This window comes from Rhinolophus sinicus, linkage group LG06 (assembly GCF_036562045.2).
Source record: "Rhinolophus sinicus isolate RSC01 linkage group LG06, ASM3656204v1, whole genome shotgun sequence".
Lineage (NCBI taxonomy): Eukaryota > Metazoa > Chordata > Mammalia > Chiroptera > Rhinolophidae > Rhinolophus > Rhinolophus sinicus.
In genome coordinates, this window is record NC_133756.1 from 143,283,175 (window position 1) to 143,300,189 (window position 17,015).

Below are 17,015 nucleotides of genomic sequence, written 5' to 3' on the forward strand. Positions count from 1 at the left end.
CATTCAGCCTTAACAACCACTGAGGTGTCAAGTAAGCCAACCCTGCAAATAGTCACTGATTGTCTTAAAATTATCTCTCTGATCTAGAAGCAAGAACACAGTTCTCCAGAAGCAAGAACACAGCTTAAACACACACCTGTCTTCTGCTGTAAGATTTTTGGAGTTTCACAGTGAAACTCCCTTCACATAGGGGTCAAAGAGTTTTGTCATTGAATCATATTCTTTGAACTTCACAAAGGCAATAATATTCTGTCAGTTCCTAAATAAATCTTACCTTTCCCCATTTCTGTGTTCTGTCATTTCTTGGTCCAAACCAGCATCAATTGGCAGGAATACTATGTAGTAACCAATGATTTGCTATCTTCCCCTTTCCCATCTTGCTTTCTTTCTGTCCATTCTCCACACAGCAGTCACTGATTTTAAACAACTGATCATGTGACTCCCCACTGGAAACCCTTCAATGCTGTTTGCTGCTCTTAGGATACAGTCCAAAACTAATGGTAACTTCCACTTTCAGCTGTGATGGAGTAACAGGGATCAGATATAAATTTCTGCCTTAAATGGAGTAACAGGGATCAGATATAAATTTCTGCCTTAAAAGGACAAAATTATGAGAATGGTTTTTAAAAATTAATAGGCAGCACAGGACGATAATACTGAGAGAAAGGAAACAAATAAGTTGAGCCCTACAATGTTCCTAGCTTTCTGCCTGGAGAAAATTTCTAGGCTACAACACAGGAAAAGTGAAACCAATCAGAGCCTGTAGGTTTTGCTAAATTAAGGAGACAAACTTCACACGTTGGGGAGGCCTAGGCAGCTAGAATTTGCAGAGGGAAGTAACAGAGAGAAGAGTAGTGCACAAAGATTAAGTTCTGGAGATTTGCAGTGGGTTCCTCCTTGAGATTCCAACTACGTACTGACCGGCGTACATGTGGGAGGAAACTACCAAGGCTAAGGAAAGGACCACCACAAGAAAGAGTCAAGTAGACAACCCTCTGAGCTCACACAGCAACTACCAGGGTTCACATTCCCATCAGTCAGACTGGAAAGACTTCCTAACATTAGTAGAGTCCTCAGAAGATTGTTGTCTCACTAATGCAACAAAATTGGACTTCAACTAATAGCTGTTCGGGATCCATCTAACAAAGCTTAAAAATAAGCCTGAAAAAGATTAAATTGTTTCTGCATCACTTAATTGCATCCCAGAACAGAGCCCAAAAATATATAAAGGAATACAAAAAAAATTCCACCCCCAATAATGTAAAATTCACATCATCATAAAATAAAAATTACTAGGAATGCAAAAAGGCAAGAAAATACAACTCATATAAGAAAAATCAATCCATAGAAACAGACACAGAAAAGACAACAATGATAAAATTAGTAGACAAGGATTATACAACAACTATTATAAATATATTCTAAGTTCAAGAAGGTAGAGGAAAGCATAAGCATAACAAGGACAGACATGGAAGATAAAAAGGACATAAGTTGAACTTTTAGAGATAAAAACTATAATTTTTGAGATGAAAAATACATTGGATAGGATTAATAGCAGATTAGCTATTTTAGAAGAAATGACTAGTGAACTTCAAGACATTGCAATAGAAATTATCCAAAATAGAAACAGAAAAAAGGACTAAAAAAAATTAAGTGTACTAATGAACCCTATAATAATTTTAAGTAGCCTAATATAGAAGTAATTGGAGGCCTTGAGAGGGAGAGGGAGACAGAAAAATCATTTAAAGAAATAATGGGGCAGCTGGTTAGCTCAGTTGGTTAGAGTGCCATGCTCTTAACAACAAGGTTGCCGGTTCGATCCCTATATAGGGCACTGTGAGCTGCGCCCTCCACAACTAGACTGAAACAACTACATGACTTGGAGCTGATGCTTCCTGGAAAAACACACTTAAATAAAAGAGGGGCAGCCAGATGGCTCAGTTGGTTAGAGCACAAGCTCTGAACAACAGGGTTGCCAATTCGATTCCCACATGGGCCAGTGAGCTGCACCCTCCACAACTAGATTGAAGGACAATGACTTGGAACTGATGGGCTCTGGAGAAGCACACTGTTCCCCAATATTCCCCTCACCCTAAAAAACAAAGCAAAAACAAAAAGGGCGGACAGTTGCCCCAGTTGGTTAGAGCGCAGTGCTCATAACACCAAGGACGCTGGTTCGATTCCCACATGGGCCAGTGAGCTGCACCCTCCACAGTTAGACTGAAAACAGTGGACTTGACTTGGAGCTGGGCTGCACCATCCACAATTAGAATGAAAACAATGACTTGACTTGGAGCTGATGGTCCTGAAAAAAAACACACTGTTCCCCAATCTTCCCCAATAAAAATTTAATTAAAAAATAAAAAGAAATAATGGCTAAAATTCTTCTAAGTTTACTGAAAACTATAAACCCACAATTCCAACAAGCTCAAAGAACCCCCACATAAGAAACATGAAAAAAAAGAAAAACTACATTAAAAAACAGCATAATCGAATTGCCTAAAGTCAATGATAAAGAGACCATCTTAAAAGCAGCTAGAGAAAAAAGACACATTACAAAAGAGAAACAAAGATTAAAATGACAGCAAAAATTTTGTCACAAACAAGGGAAGTCAAAAGTCTGGAATATTTCTAAAGTACTGAAAGAAAAAATTGTCAACCTAAAATCCTATCTATACCTAGTGAAAATATTTTTGAAAAATGAAAGGACTTTTTTTAGATATATAGACGCTGACCAAATTCAACAACAGGAGACCATCACTACAAGAAATATTAAAGGATGAAAGAATATGATACAAGGTGGAAATCTGGATCTATACCAAGGATACTGGAAGTGGTAGCTATATGATAAATTCATGAGATTTTATTTTTTAAGACTTTTAAAAGAAAACTGACTTGTGAAAGCAAAAATAACTACAATGTATAATGCCAATTTATAACTTATGTAGAAGTAAAATATATAACAATAGTCCAAAGGCTGGGGAGAAGGGGGAAATTAAACATACTGTTGAAAGTTTTTATACTATACATTAAGTAATATTACATGAAGTTAAGCCATGACAAATTAAAGATGTGTATTATAAATCCTAAAGCAATCCCCACACAGACACACAAAGAGGCATTCCCAATAAGCCAATAAAGGAGATAAAATTTAATTATAAAACGAATTAATCCAAAAGCAGACAAAACAAAAAACAAAAACAAAAACAGGAAAAAGGCACAAGAACAGCTGGGACAAATAACAAATGGTATGTTCATTCCCCGACCACAATGAAATTAAACTATAAAATAATATCAGAAAAATGGTTGGAAAAATCCCAAATATTTAAAAGTTAAACAACAAAATTCTAAATAACACCTAGTCAAAGAAGAAAGTGACAAAGAAAAATAGAAAGTATTTTCAACCTAATTAAAAAGATAATGTCAAAGTGTGTTGAATGTAGCTAATGCAGTGCTTACAGGGAAATTTATAGCATTTAACACTTACACTAGAAAAATAGAAAGCTCTAAAATTGATGACCTACGCTTTCCCTTTAAGAAACCTGAACAAGAGCAAATAAATCCCAAAGTAAGCAGATGAAAGAAAATAATAAGAGCAGAAATTCATGAAATAGAAGACAAAATAAAATAAATCAAGGAAACCAAAATCAAGTTCTTTGAAAAGAAAAAATAAAATCTCATACCAAAATAATAAGAGGAAAATGAAAAAGAGATTACTAATATTAGGAATGAGAGTGAAGGCAACACTACAGACCCTACAGCCATAATAAAGATAATAAGAAAATTATCATGAATAACTTTACGCCAATATAAAGTAAATACAATGTGAGTTAGGTGCCCCTTTGTGCCTTCCACTTGTTGCGTCAGGGGAACAACACTCTGTCTGGTTGGCACCCGGACATTGACTCCCCCGTCAACAGTACACTTGGGAAGGCCTTGCCAGCCTTCCTGATTGAACAATAGCTGACCCGCCAGAGAAACACATGAATAGGGTCATGTAGGTTGCCCTGTGACCATAGTAATCTCATATACATTGTGAAACTGTCAAAATTATGTCCCCTGCCTTCTACCCTAGATAAATACCCTGAGACTTGTGATTCATTGTCCCCATGCTTGCTGATTGTAATCGTTATGGTCTAGCATTCTTTTCAGACTGGTAATCTATTGGGAAAAACCCTATAAAATTAGTTTCCTTGGGGAGCCCTAGTCAGAACTCTCCGACAGGGACGCTCGGGAGACACACCTGAAGCCAAGACCCTGTCTCCATTCCTCAGTGCCTTGGAAACACTCACTGTACTCTTTATCTTACTTTGCTTTAGTCTGTCTATCTTACTTATTGCCTCACTTAATAAATAGTGTTTTGCTGCCTCAGTGGGCATGCCTCTCAGTGGGCATGGTGCATGCATATTCGACACCCAAATTCTGTGGCCACTTAAAATGTAGCCCCTTGCTGCTACAGCCAATAAATTGACAACTTAGATGAAATGGACAAATTCCTTGAACAGAAACTAACAGAGCTCATTCAAGAGAAAAAGAGATAACATGAATTTATTTTTGTGTATTGTACCCTGTATTTGTATTTTTGTACCCTGTAACCTTGCTGAACTTTCTCATTAGTTCTGATAGTTTTCTTAATGGATTCCTTGAGATTTTCTATACACAAGATCGTGTCATGCATAAATAGAGAGAGTTTTACTTCTTCCTTTACAGTCTAGCTGCTTTTATTCTATTTTGTTGCCTAACTGCTCTGGCTAGAACACCTACTATAATGTTGAAAAGAAGTGGACTTCCTTGTCTTGTTTTTGATCTTAGGCGGAAGTATCCATTCTTTCACCATTAAGTATAATGTTATCTTTGGGTTTTTTGTAGATTCCCTTTATCCCTTCTGTTCTTAGTTTCTTGAGTGTTTTTATCATGGAGGAGTATTGGATTTTGTCAAATGCTTTTTCTGAATCTATTGAGATGATCATTTGATTTTTGGTTTTTTATTCTATTGATATGATTTATTACATTCATTGGTTTTCAAATGTTAAACCAACCTTTCATTTCTCAGATAAATCCTACTTGATCCATGGGTAAATTTTCTTTAGGTTGCTGGATTCTGTTCAGCAGTATGTTGCTGAAGATTTTTGCATCCATATTCCTAAGAGATGTTAGTCTGTAGTATTTTTTTTTTTTTGTGACAACTTTGTCTAGTTTTGGTTATTATTTTTCAATAAATTTGGGAAGTTTTCTCCATTATTTCCTCAAATATTTTTTCTGCTCTTTTCCCTCTAGCTTCTCCTTCTGGTACTTCCATTAAATATATGTTGGTGTGCTAATAGTATCCCACAGTTGTCTGAGGCTCTCCTCATTTTTCTTCTTTTTTTTTCTCTTAGTTCTTCAGTTTTCATAATCTCTTGATCTATCTTCAAGTTTACTTATTCTTTCTTCTGCCAGTTCAAATGTACTATTGAGTCCCTGCATGAGCTTATTATTTCATTTACTGTACTTTTCAATTTCAGAGTTTCCATTTTGGTTCTTTTTTATAATTTCTATTTCATTATTAATATTTGAAGCAATATTATCATATACTTTCATTTATTTCCTTAATTATGGCTTCCTTTCATTCTATGACCATGTTCATAATAGCTTCTTTGAAGTCTTTTTATGATAAATCTGACACCAGATCACTTTTATAGACAACTTCTGTTGCCTGCTTTTTTCCTGGGTTATGGGTCATATTATCCTGTTTCTTTGCATTTGTCAAAAGCTTCTGTTGGAAAGTGGATGTTTTCAGACAACATAGTGTAGCTTGTAGTAACTTTATTGGTCCCCAACCCTTTCTAGCACTTGTTATTTGCTTATTGGTTTAGTGACTGGTTGGGTAATTTCAGTGAAGTCTCCCCTCCCTACTCCCACCACCCACAGTGTTGAGCCTCTGGTGCTGCTCCTCAGAGAAGTGCAATTTTGGGTATGTCCACAGTCCTGCTGAGGTGACAGCAGCTTTGGTAGGGCTTTTTTCTTCTCTTTCCCTGACCACACCCAGGTGTTAAAATTCACTAATTTCTGGCTGATTGCTCTACTGTTTTCAACAATGGCCTGGACATAAATTACTCTACACATTAACCCAATCAAGGCTCATTTGGAAGAACGGTTTCTGAGGTCAGTGTTTGATATTTGTTCCGAACCCTCTCCCAGCTGTCTCATTTCTGGTTCTCTTCTGAAAACTAGTCAGCCTACAGTTTAGCTTGGATTGTGAATCTCCTACCAATTCCTTTTTTACCACAAGTTGCACTGTTCTTGTGAGTGCTCTTAGACTTTATCCTCTCCATGCTCTGTTGCAAATGAAGTCAGTTGCTTTGGGAAGAGATTAGTAGGTATCTTTTTTTGGACCTGCTTCCCTTATCAGGCAAAATCTCTGAGCTGGGGGCAGGGAACATGATGGTAAGCAACTCTGAATAACATCCACACTCTAGGAGCTCAGTGCTCGTTGAGGGCCACAGGGTGTGTAGAGTCCTATTTGCTTGCCTCTCCTGGCATGAAACCACTATTTTACGAGCCAGGGCAAGGATGATCAGGGTCCCAGGATTCTCAGCATGTCACACCCAAGGTAGAGCCTCCATTCCATGAGTGGGGGCTGAGCAGAGAATGGAAGCACCATCTCTCAATCATTCTCGCCCAGGACCACAAAACAGGTAGTTGGGGGCAGGAAGAGAAGTGCTGATGATCTACTCCTCCAGGACAGAAAGTCCTCCCACTGGGAGCTGGGGGAATAGGGAGCCCTGCAGCTACCTGGAGGTTGGTAAAACTGGACATCCACATGCAAAATAATGAAGTTGGACATTTACATCATATGCAAAAACTAAGTTAAAATGGGTTTAAAGACCTAAACATAAGACCTAAAACTGTAAAACTCTTAGAAGAAAACATGGGTAAAGTCTCATGACATTGGATTTGGCAAGGGTATCTTCGATATGACACCAAAAGTATAGGCAACAAAACCAAAATTGACAAATAATACTCTATCAAACTTAAAATTTTTCTGCAAATATAAGGAAACAATCAATGAAGTGAAAAGTTAATCTACACAATGGGAGAAAATAATTGCAAATCATATGCCTGATAAGGGTTAATACCTAGAATATATTACAAAAACTACAACTCAATAACAAAAGAACAAATAACCCCATTTAAAGATGAGCAAATGACTTAATAGCCATTTCTCCAAAGAAGACATACAAGTGGCCAACAAGCATATGAAAAGATGCTCAACATCACTGATCACCAGGGATATGCAAATCAAAACCATGAGCTATCACTTCATACTCATTAGGATGGCCAATTAAAAAATAACAAATAACAAGTGGTGACAAGGATGTGGAGAAATTGGAATTCTTACCCATTGCTGGTAGAAATGTAAAATGGTGTAGCCATTATGAAAACTAATATGGAGGTTCCCCCAAAACTTAAAATTATAATTAACATTTGATCCACCAATCCCACTTCTTAGTATATATTCAAGAGAACTGAAAGCATTATCTCAAAGAGATATCTGCACATGCATGTTCATTGCAGTATTAGTCACAACAGCCAAGAAGTTAAATAGCCCAAATGTCCATCAACTAATGAGTGGATAATGAAAATGTGGTATATACATACAATGGAGTATTATTCAGTCTTAAACAAGAAGGAAATCCTGTCACATGCTTCAACATAGATGGACCTTAATGACATTTTGCTGAGTAAAATAAGCCAGTTGCAAAAAGAAAAATACTGTATGATTCTACTTACATGAGCTATCAAGATTAGTCAAAATTATGAAAACAGAAGGTAGTATGATGGTTGCCAGGTAGAGGGAAATGTGAAGTCGTTGCTTGGTGGGTATAGAGTTTTTGTTTTGCAAGATTAAAGAGGTCTACAGATCTGTACACAAAAATATGAATATAGCTAACACTACTATACTGCACATTTAAAAATGGTTAAGAGCAAAATTTTATATTATACAGATTTTTGCCAGAACTTGAAATTAAAAAAAAAATTTTAGAAACAAAAACTGCAATCTGTTCCCATCACCCTTAGCTAATCACTATGGTTATCAGTTACAAAAGGTCTTGAGTTTGATACATTGATGTATAAGTTGAATTCTTGGTAGATTCCCTCTAATACTTTCACCTTGATTTGAAAAGTGTGGATACCCTCACTATCCACAGTTGCCCAAACTAGAAATATAGGAATCATCTTTGACATTTCCCTTTTTTTTTTCTTTAACCACTTGTAATTGTCCACGTAGCTCTATATTCACTAAGCACAATACTTGTCCATTAGTAGGTGCTCAAGAACATCTGTAGAAGGAAGGAATCTGTTAAATCTTCCCATTTTTCCCCTTGTACTTCTTCTGCAGCAAAAATTAATAGTACTATTTTAGACCAGGTCCCCATCATCTGTCTCTTTCATGAGTTCACTGGTCTCCTTACCTCTAGACACTTAACCCTTCAATCAATCTCCTCTTTACACTGTCACCAGAATTTGGTTCTCTGATTACGAAAGACCCCTCATGATGTAGCCTACCTTATATTTCTCACCCAACTGCCCTTCAGCTCTTTCATCTCTACCCTTATGGACCCTATTCTGTAGCTGTTACCTTATAGGGCTGTGGGGAGACAGGGGGAGGAAGGGAAGGAGGAAGTGTGGGAAACAAAGGAAAGGAGGAGATGAAACCATTCTTAAGAAAAGGTGCAGCTACAGCTAATTGTAATGGATTATAACATTAGCAGAATTGCAGGAAAAATCTCCACCCCCTGTGTCGCCATGACAGTTCCCACCAGGACCACGTAAAAAACAAGGGAATCCCACTTCCCCAGGGGAGGGAGGGGTCAGGGAGGACAGCAAGGACTTACCTGGGAACACCTATATCACCAACCCTAAAACCTGAATATTTCGTGTGCTCAGTCAAATAAAATCCTAAACCTCTTTCTTTATTGGCGCAGTTGCCCTCCTCCTGGCCTGCCCACTCCCACTATTTTGGGAATGTATTCTTTTCCTTTCTTTTAATAATTCCACTGCTTTCTTGGCTTTGTTTGCATGACTTATTTGGTATGTTCTTGAATTCTTTCCTGTAACGAAACCAAGAACCCTTTTTTTCTAATAACATAGCCACACAGAGCGTTTTATTGCTGAGTATGCCATTGTAAGCATGTTTTCATGCTTTTACTTATGATATTTCTTCTGCCTGCCTGGAAATCCTCTACTTCCTCATTTTCCTTCTCCATCTGGTAAACATCTTTTAAAGCTCAACTTTAACACAGACCCACAGGGAAGCCTTCTATTTCCCCCACACAGAGTATGACCATCCTCCTTCTGTGATCCCAGAGAACTCTGAAAATGCCTCTATTACAAAACTTCTCACACGGCCTCACTGACAGCAATGAATCAGGTCAGAGAAGCCTGTGGACACAGCTCTTTGGAGAGTTGCTATGCAGTTCAAATAGTGAAAATTCTCAGGGAATGCGACTTTTTGAGGTGCTCCAAGCCTGTTCTGCCCTGTCCAATGGCTGCTAGGATGCTGTTTTTCAGATATTGCTGTGGTTTTTGAGGCTGCTGTGGAGCTAGGGAGAAGAGGATGGGAGCAGAGCAAATTAAACACCACAAATCTCGCTGTTCTGAGACGCAGCCATTTTTCTTGAATAAACACTCCTCAGGTTATTGCAAGGCTTTGGTTACTTTCTAAAGTTCTGAAAAAGTTAAGCTAGACAATTATCAACAGTGATCCCTTTGCTCTATGGAGGAGCAGATTTTTGGAAGTCATTGCTCTACCACTGTGGAAGTGATACGGGAGCGCTCCCTCACTACAAAAGTTTTAAGCCCCCTCACTATAGAAATTTTAAGTCTCCTTTTCCCAAGTTTCTTAGCTCCTTAGTCCCTGGCTTTGATTACTCTCCTGATCAGTTTCTGAATCCTAAAAATTGCTCCTAGCCTGAACCACAGAATGTCTCTCACTCCTACTTCAGATAACGATTTAAAAGCCTGTGACTTCCCAACATCCCCCAAGACATTCTGGACCCCCAGGCCAGCATACTTGTTGATTGTAATCATTGAAGCCTAATGTTCTTTCCAACCCATTCTGGGCCTGGCTCCTGGACAATTGATGCCACCTAAATGACTGGGTGAATGGCCACAGGCTCTATAGAGCTAACAGATTTATTAATTAAAATCTATTTTTCCCATTCAGGGGCCTTGGGGATACAGAGGATACCCCAGCAAGATTGCCAGTCACGACCAAAGAAGACAATGCAGTGTTCCAGGCGTATCTCGGGACCCCTTCCTCTCATCTAAGATCAGATAGGATGAGAGTTCTGTGAATCCCCAAATAGGTAGGGACAGCTCTACGCCCCTGCCCAGCAGGAAGCAGATACAGAAGAAAAGACCTCCTGTCCCTCAACTTCCCATAGAGATTTTATGGGGATCACGTCTCTCAAGGAAAAAACAAGGCAGGCAGTTAGAAATTGGCATTGGGTCTCTGCATTCCTGCACAGCCCACAGAATGCAACCATCTAGAAGACCTCCCCTCTCTGTCCAAAACTTCCCCTTTTCATTGTGATTATCTACCCCTATGAGGAACAAATGGGTACAAAATACCCAATTAGATTAAACAGGCCACGCACACCTGCACAGCTTAAAAAGATGAGGTAATAGCCTCTTCTCAGTCACAGGTATCAATCAAGTGATCCCACGCCCCGGACAGAAACAGCCCATTTTAGAGAAAAAAGGATACAAACTCCAAGTCCTCACCAGTTAGCCCTTTTTGAATCCGGGCCCTTGGCCCTTTTGAGCCTCTTCCTTTGTTCCACCTTGAGCCCCTTCTTTTGCTCCTAATAATGCCACCTTGTGTGCTTCAGCCAATCTCTACTGCTCGGGTCCGTTTCTATTTCTTTGAAATGTACTATCTCTTTTAATAAACTGCTTTTTCACCACTTTATCTCAGTATCTCGTTCAACTCCTTGCTCGAGACGCCAAGAACCTGGACACCGTGCCGAAAAGAACCCACCCTCTGGTAACAGAAGTGCTGCCCAATAAATGTTTATTCAATTATGAAGAATCACATTATATGAAGGCTTCACTTCCAGCCTCATGACACATACACCAGAAAACAAGATTTACAAAAGAAGCAAGATCGCTGTTCCAAACTAAAGTTGTCTAAGTCCTAATTTATAAGTTTCCTTTTAAAAATGTAAACTAAAAGTAACATGTATCAAAATGTCACAAAAAGGCAAAATATAAAAGTTGCCATGAATACAAATTTTTAATGGTTTTAATTGGAAAAATATCTATGCATTTTACAATGAAATGGTTAAGTGAATGTTGGACATTTATGTGATGAGAGTATATGTAGACTATAAAGTGTTTATGAAAGGTTTGTAACATATTCTAGCATTAAGGAGAATATACAAATACAACATTTTACATACATAGAATCTCAAATACATAAAATTTAATGTTTAAAAAAAACATTAAAACTGCCTCAAATGTTAATAGTGTTTGCTTCTGGATGGTAGGGTTTTTCTTTATACATTTCTTTAATTTCAAATGTTCTACAATGTGCAATTATTTCTATTCTAAGCAGTGAAAAGTGAACTTTGCTTAAAACACAGCTTCTTTCCTCTTTAAACTTGGAATCATAATGCTGGACTTAGTTAATGGCTGATAATGAAGGGCTGGGGAAAGAGTATTCACCAAGTTGATTGTGTAACAGTGAAATGTTCATTCTCTTTGACTCTATCTTATATTTGTAGGTGGCATTTCTCCTATGGAGTCAGGCCAATAGCTCCTGCTATAGATATGCTAATTAACTAGAGAAATTCCTCTAGACCAGGGGTGTCCAAACTGCGGCCTACAGGCCAACTGTGGCCCGCGATTCATTTTCAATTGGCCCTCAGCAAATTCCAAAAATATATTTAGTTTACTTAAATAAACCAGGTGAGGCAATACATACTTTACCTCGAGTGAGTGGCCCAGCTGTTTGTGTATTTTACCGCATATAACCCTTGGTGAAAAACGTTGAAAAAAGTTTGGACACCCCTGCTCTAGAGGCTTGAGTTTTTGCAAGAACAGTCACTTGCCAGAAGATGCCTCTTGAAGAGAAGGCGAAATATGTACAAAATAATGACTGTTTATCAAAGATTTACAGGAGCCTCAAGACCAGACTCCAATCAACGGGGGTCAACAGACTGGGAAACAAAGAGAGTTAGAGATTTCTCGCTCTTCCTTGGATCCCTGTTGACACCTTGGATCCCTGTTTGCAGTTGTCACCCACCTCTTGCCCGACCCTCCTCCCTTCCCTTGACATAAAAGAAGCCTGAATTCTGAGCTCTCTTAAGATGGTTTTGAGGAAGCTATAAGACTCCGCCACATTTTTGAGCTGGCGCTCAATCAATAAACCTTTCAATACTCCAAACTCTTGATGTTTTGAATATTGGCCTTTTGAAGTGTTGGGCACACAAACCTTTAACTGGTAACAGTCAGAGTTTGTTACTGGCAGACCCAGGATTAGAAGTAAGTTCTCCTACCTTCAAGTCTTCATACTTCTCTGGCTATAGATAGCAGGCTTTTGTTGGGGCCTTTTGGTCTGTACCCACTGGTATATCCGGGTTGCTGGCTTCTTCAGCTCAAACTCTGGAATATATGAGGCAAAAGGAGAACTTATTATCATGTCATTCCTGGGTCCCAGGGCCCTTAGCCAGACTGCCTTCTTTTCTCCACCTTCCCAGTCTTCTTACCATGTTTCCCCAAAAATAAGACCTAGCTGGACAATGAGCTCTAATGCATCTTTTGGAACAAAAATTAATATAAAACCCGGTCTTATTTTACTATAATATAAGACTGGGTCTATAATATAATATAATAATAAAATAATATAATATAATACTGGGTCTTATATTAATTTTTGCTCCAAAAGATGCATTAGAGCTGATTGTCCGGCTAGGTCTTATTTTTGGGGAAACACGGTATGTTTGTTTTATGCATGGTATCTAGGATTTTTTTGTTGTACTTAGTAGTAGGAATGGGCAAATGTACTTCTATTCCATTTTCCCAGAAACAGAAGTCTGTATCGAATTTTGAATTTGAGTTTTGTATATTCTCCTCCTCCTTCTTCTCCTCTTCTCCTTTTTTTTTTTAAAGGGGTCCCACAAATTTATAATAAGTTTCAGGCTTCACAGAATATAGATCCATCTCTGGTACCTGGCATATAGTAAGAGATCAATACATGTTTTTTGAATGCATAAATGACTATATACCATAATTAAGATCTAATGAAATTATGGTACTAGAAATTGAATCTTATTAAGAATTCCCTTGAAACACTGGGAAATTACAAGGAAAAAGAAATCTAATTTGAAACACCCCTCAAGCAGTGATGATAATTGGGTATCTGCAGTATCTTGATATTTTGGGTAATCTTTTAAAAAATAGAACACCCCCCCCAGAACAAAAGACGCTAAGTGGTAACCAACTGAGAGTGCTGCTAGAGGGTGAAGAGGAACACTGCCACCCCAAAACATGCGTCTTTGGGATACTGATTACTTTAAGAAACTGGTTATTTTTAAGAAACAAAAGACTCAGGAGAACCTATGACCTTACCCCTCACTGATTAAAAGAGTCTAGATAGAGGACCTGCTCCAGCAAGGGAGCTATCTATCATCATAGATTACTACCATTTAATATGAACTAAATGTGACAGACATGGAGGAACCTAACAAGACTTTTTTGATTAAAGTCCTCTCATTGTTTGAGGTTGCAAACAATTGTTTACTAAACATTAACTTCTTTCATCTCCCTGGGAACTGCCTTCCTTCCCTTTGAAGTCTCAGACCCCTAACTTCCTCTCCTTAGTCCAGAATAACATATATACCTCATTTTGTCTTACTATCTTTGGAATTTTCATGCTTATGTGAATTCCCTGTGCACATGTATTAAAACTTGACTTTGTCCTGTTAACCTGTCTAATGTCATTTTAATTATTCGACCAACCAGAAGAACTAAGAGGGAAAAGGAGAAATTTTCCCCTTCCCCACAAAGGCTCTTATGTACATTTTTCAGTCAGCACAAGGTTTTACCTTTCATCTAAATCCTAAATACAAGCCTCATGGATCATTTATTTCAGCAATCTGGCTATATCCTGAAATAATTTAGGGAACTTATTTCCAAAAACAAAGGAGATGGAAATTTTCTGTACACATCCCACTGGTAATTTTTACATTATATACTCTTTGGACTTCCAAACACCAATTTATAACTGGCTCCTAACAAACTACAACTGAAATGCCAAAGAAACTTCAAAACGTGAGGGGAAAAATCTGATCCAAATATTCCAAACTTAAAAAAATTCTGCTAAACAGAATGTTAAATAATATAAGATTGAAGAAAGACACCAGAGATGACGTTCAACTCCTCTTCCAAAGAAAGTAGAATGTTGGTATGGTAAGTAAATAGAGGAGATCTTGGCAGAATCCAACTATCAACCCCTAATTCAGAGGAATAAAGAGTGACAGAAAGTATAGATCACAGACTTTAAGGGACCATTCTAATGAAACACCCTGCCCACGTATAAAAGGAAAAGCCACAGGAATCGGAAGCCTTCAGAGCACACCCACACCAAACATAAGCCACTGGTGATGTGGTATTTCCCCTCCGAGAGGGGAGCTGCAATAGGAAAGACACTGAATAAGGCCATATCATGTATATAAAATAAAAAGCTAGAAAGCTGAGATTTCACCAAACACACAAAAAAGAAACTCTTGGGATGTTGGATTATAGACCCAGTCGTGTAAATTTATACCAATAAGCTCTCCGGCTTAAAGATCAGAGAGAAAGTACTCCACAACACAATGCATAATGTGGAAATCCAAGGAGGATTCCTTTCCCTGTTTTTTTCTCTCCTCTTTTAATACTGAAAAAACAAACAAAAAAAAAACCCACCTCAGAATGGAGTTCATGGGACAATTCTGCAACGTAAATAACCTAGTAGCAAGGAGGAAAGAGCCTATTTTTCACTCCTTAATTCTTCAACTATTCATCGAGTGCCTACTGTGTAAGATTCTGCACCCAATTCCAATGTGTGTGGAGGGGAAGGACGGAGGTTCACATACCACCAAGCAAGTAATTCTCCAACACCAGCTGAGTGTGCTACAATTCATCGTAATTCTGAGACTATCTAACCAGAGATAGCATCATTTCCACAGGGTGAGGGCTCAGTCCCACATGACAGCCCTCCACCACCAGTTTAGATGCCAGTCACAAACCCAGGTTATCACCTGTGCTTCTGACCAATGGACGATAGACTGGAAGTTCCAAAAACACCCTCCTTAGGTTATAGGATAAGGGCTCAGTCTCACAAGACTGCCCTCCACTTTGGATGCTAATTGCAAGTAGTAGGTTAGCCACGACTTCTGTCCCATTTGCCTTCAAATTGGAGATTCCCATGACCGCTTCTATGAGTTTGATTAATTTGCTAGAGTGGCTCACAGAACTGAGAGAAACATTTTACTTACAAGATGACTGGTTTATTATAAAAGGATATAAACCAGGAACAGCCAGATGGAAGAGATGCATAGGGCAAGGTATGTGGGAAAAGGCAAAGAGCTTCCATACTCTCTCCAGGCTCACCACTCTCCCTGAAACTCCATGTTTTCATCAACCTGAAAGATCTCAGAACCCCAGCCTTTTGGGTTTTTATGGAAGCTTCATTACAAAGACATGATTGGCTAAATCATTGGCCATTGAAAACAGATTCAACTTTTAGCCTGTCTTCCCTCCCCAGAGGTCAGAGGGGGCGGGACTAAAAGTTCCAACTCTCTAATCTTTTGGTTGGTTTTCCTGGCAACTGGCCCCTATCCTTAGGGACTTTTCAAAAGTCACCTCATTAACATAAAAAAGACACCTTTATTGCTCTCATCCGTTAGGAAATTCCAAGAGTTTTAGGAGCTTTGTGCCACAAATGGGTGATGTGGAGATAATTCTGAGATGTCCTAAATTAATTACATCTGGCTGGAGGGTAGAAGAAAAAGATAGGAAAGGTTAATTAGTTAACAACTACTATGTTTCCCCAAAAATAAGACCTAGCCAGACCATCAGCTCTAATGCATCTTTTGGAGCAAAAATTAATATAAGATCGGGTATTACAGTATATTATATTATACCCGGTATTATGTTATATTATATTATACTATAAAGATCCGGGCTTATTTTAATATAAATGTTAAAATAATATAAATATTAAAATAAGATCGGTCTTACATTAATTTTTGCTCCAAAAGACGCATTAGAGCTGATGGTCCGGCTAGGTCTTATTTCGGGGAAACACGGTAACTGCAAGACGCAAAACCAACAAAAGACTGCTTACATCCCTGAGTGTATGTTGAACCTGAATTAAATTCTAGGTGGCTACTTCCGAGATTATTTCAAAGAGAAGAGCAGGTGCCATAGACAAACCAGTCATCTCAGCTTCTTGCTTACACATGAACTTTCTGGACTGTTTCTCATAACCAAACCAAAGGAGTGTGGACCAAAAAGGGGCCACACACAAGGTGTGACCAAAAATACGGTGAATGTTTAAATGAAAAAAACTTATTACAGTAAAAGACACATTGCCATTAATCCCCTCAAAATACTCCCCCTTGCTTCAAAGACACTTATCCCATTATTCTTGTTTCTTTCTGAAGCAGTTCTGGAAGTCCTCTTTCCTGAATCAATTCAAAACGTATACCTTTCACGGTCATTTGACTTTAGGGAAGAGCCAGAAGCAGCATGGTGACAGATCCGGTGAAAAAGGTGGACGAGGACACACCGTGATGTTATTTGACAGAAATTGCCATATCAGAAGTGATGTGTGACACAGAGCTGTTCCATTGTGATCATAAAATATGGTGAAATGCTATTGCCAAGTGCCATCCAACGGAAAGGCAGGGATCTTCAATACGGGAAGTGGCATATAGAAACTTAGTAACAGTGTGTGACAAGTTTCAACTTGCTCAGTGCAG

General features: G+C 38.4%; 2 protein-coding genes across 2 annotated transcripts in view; one reads left to right on the forward strand and one right to left on the reverse strand.

Moving 5' to 3' along the window:
* The window catches only part of QSER1 (glutamine and serine rich 1), an 84,404-nt gene extending 73,491 nt beyond the window's left edge, over positions 1-10,913 (forward strand). Inside the window, exon 9 of the mRNA XM_074336186.1 lies at positions 10,211-10,913. Coding sequence (XP_074192287.1) covers positions 10,211-10,314 — 104 coding nt within the window. The 3' untranslated portion in view covers positions 10,315-10,913. The remainder of the gene's footprint in view (positions 1-10,210) is intronic.
* CCDC73 (coiled-coil domain containing 73) overlaps positions 1-17,015 on the reverse strand; it is a 253,095-nt gene that overhangs the window by 229,085 nt on the left and 6,995 nt on the right. The window contains exon 2 of the mRNA XM_019738516.2: positions 12,546-12,651. The gene's annotated coding sequence lies outside the window, so the exon portion shown is untranslated. The remainder of the gene's footprint in view (positions 1-12,545; positions 12,652-17,015) is intronic.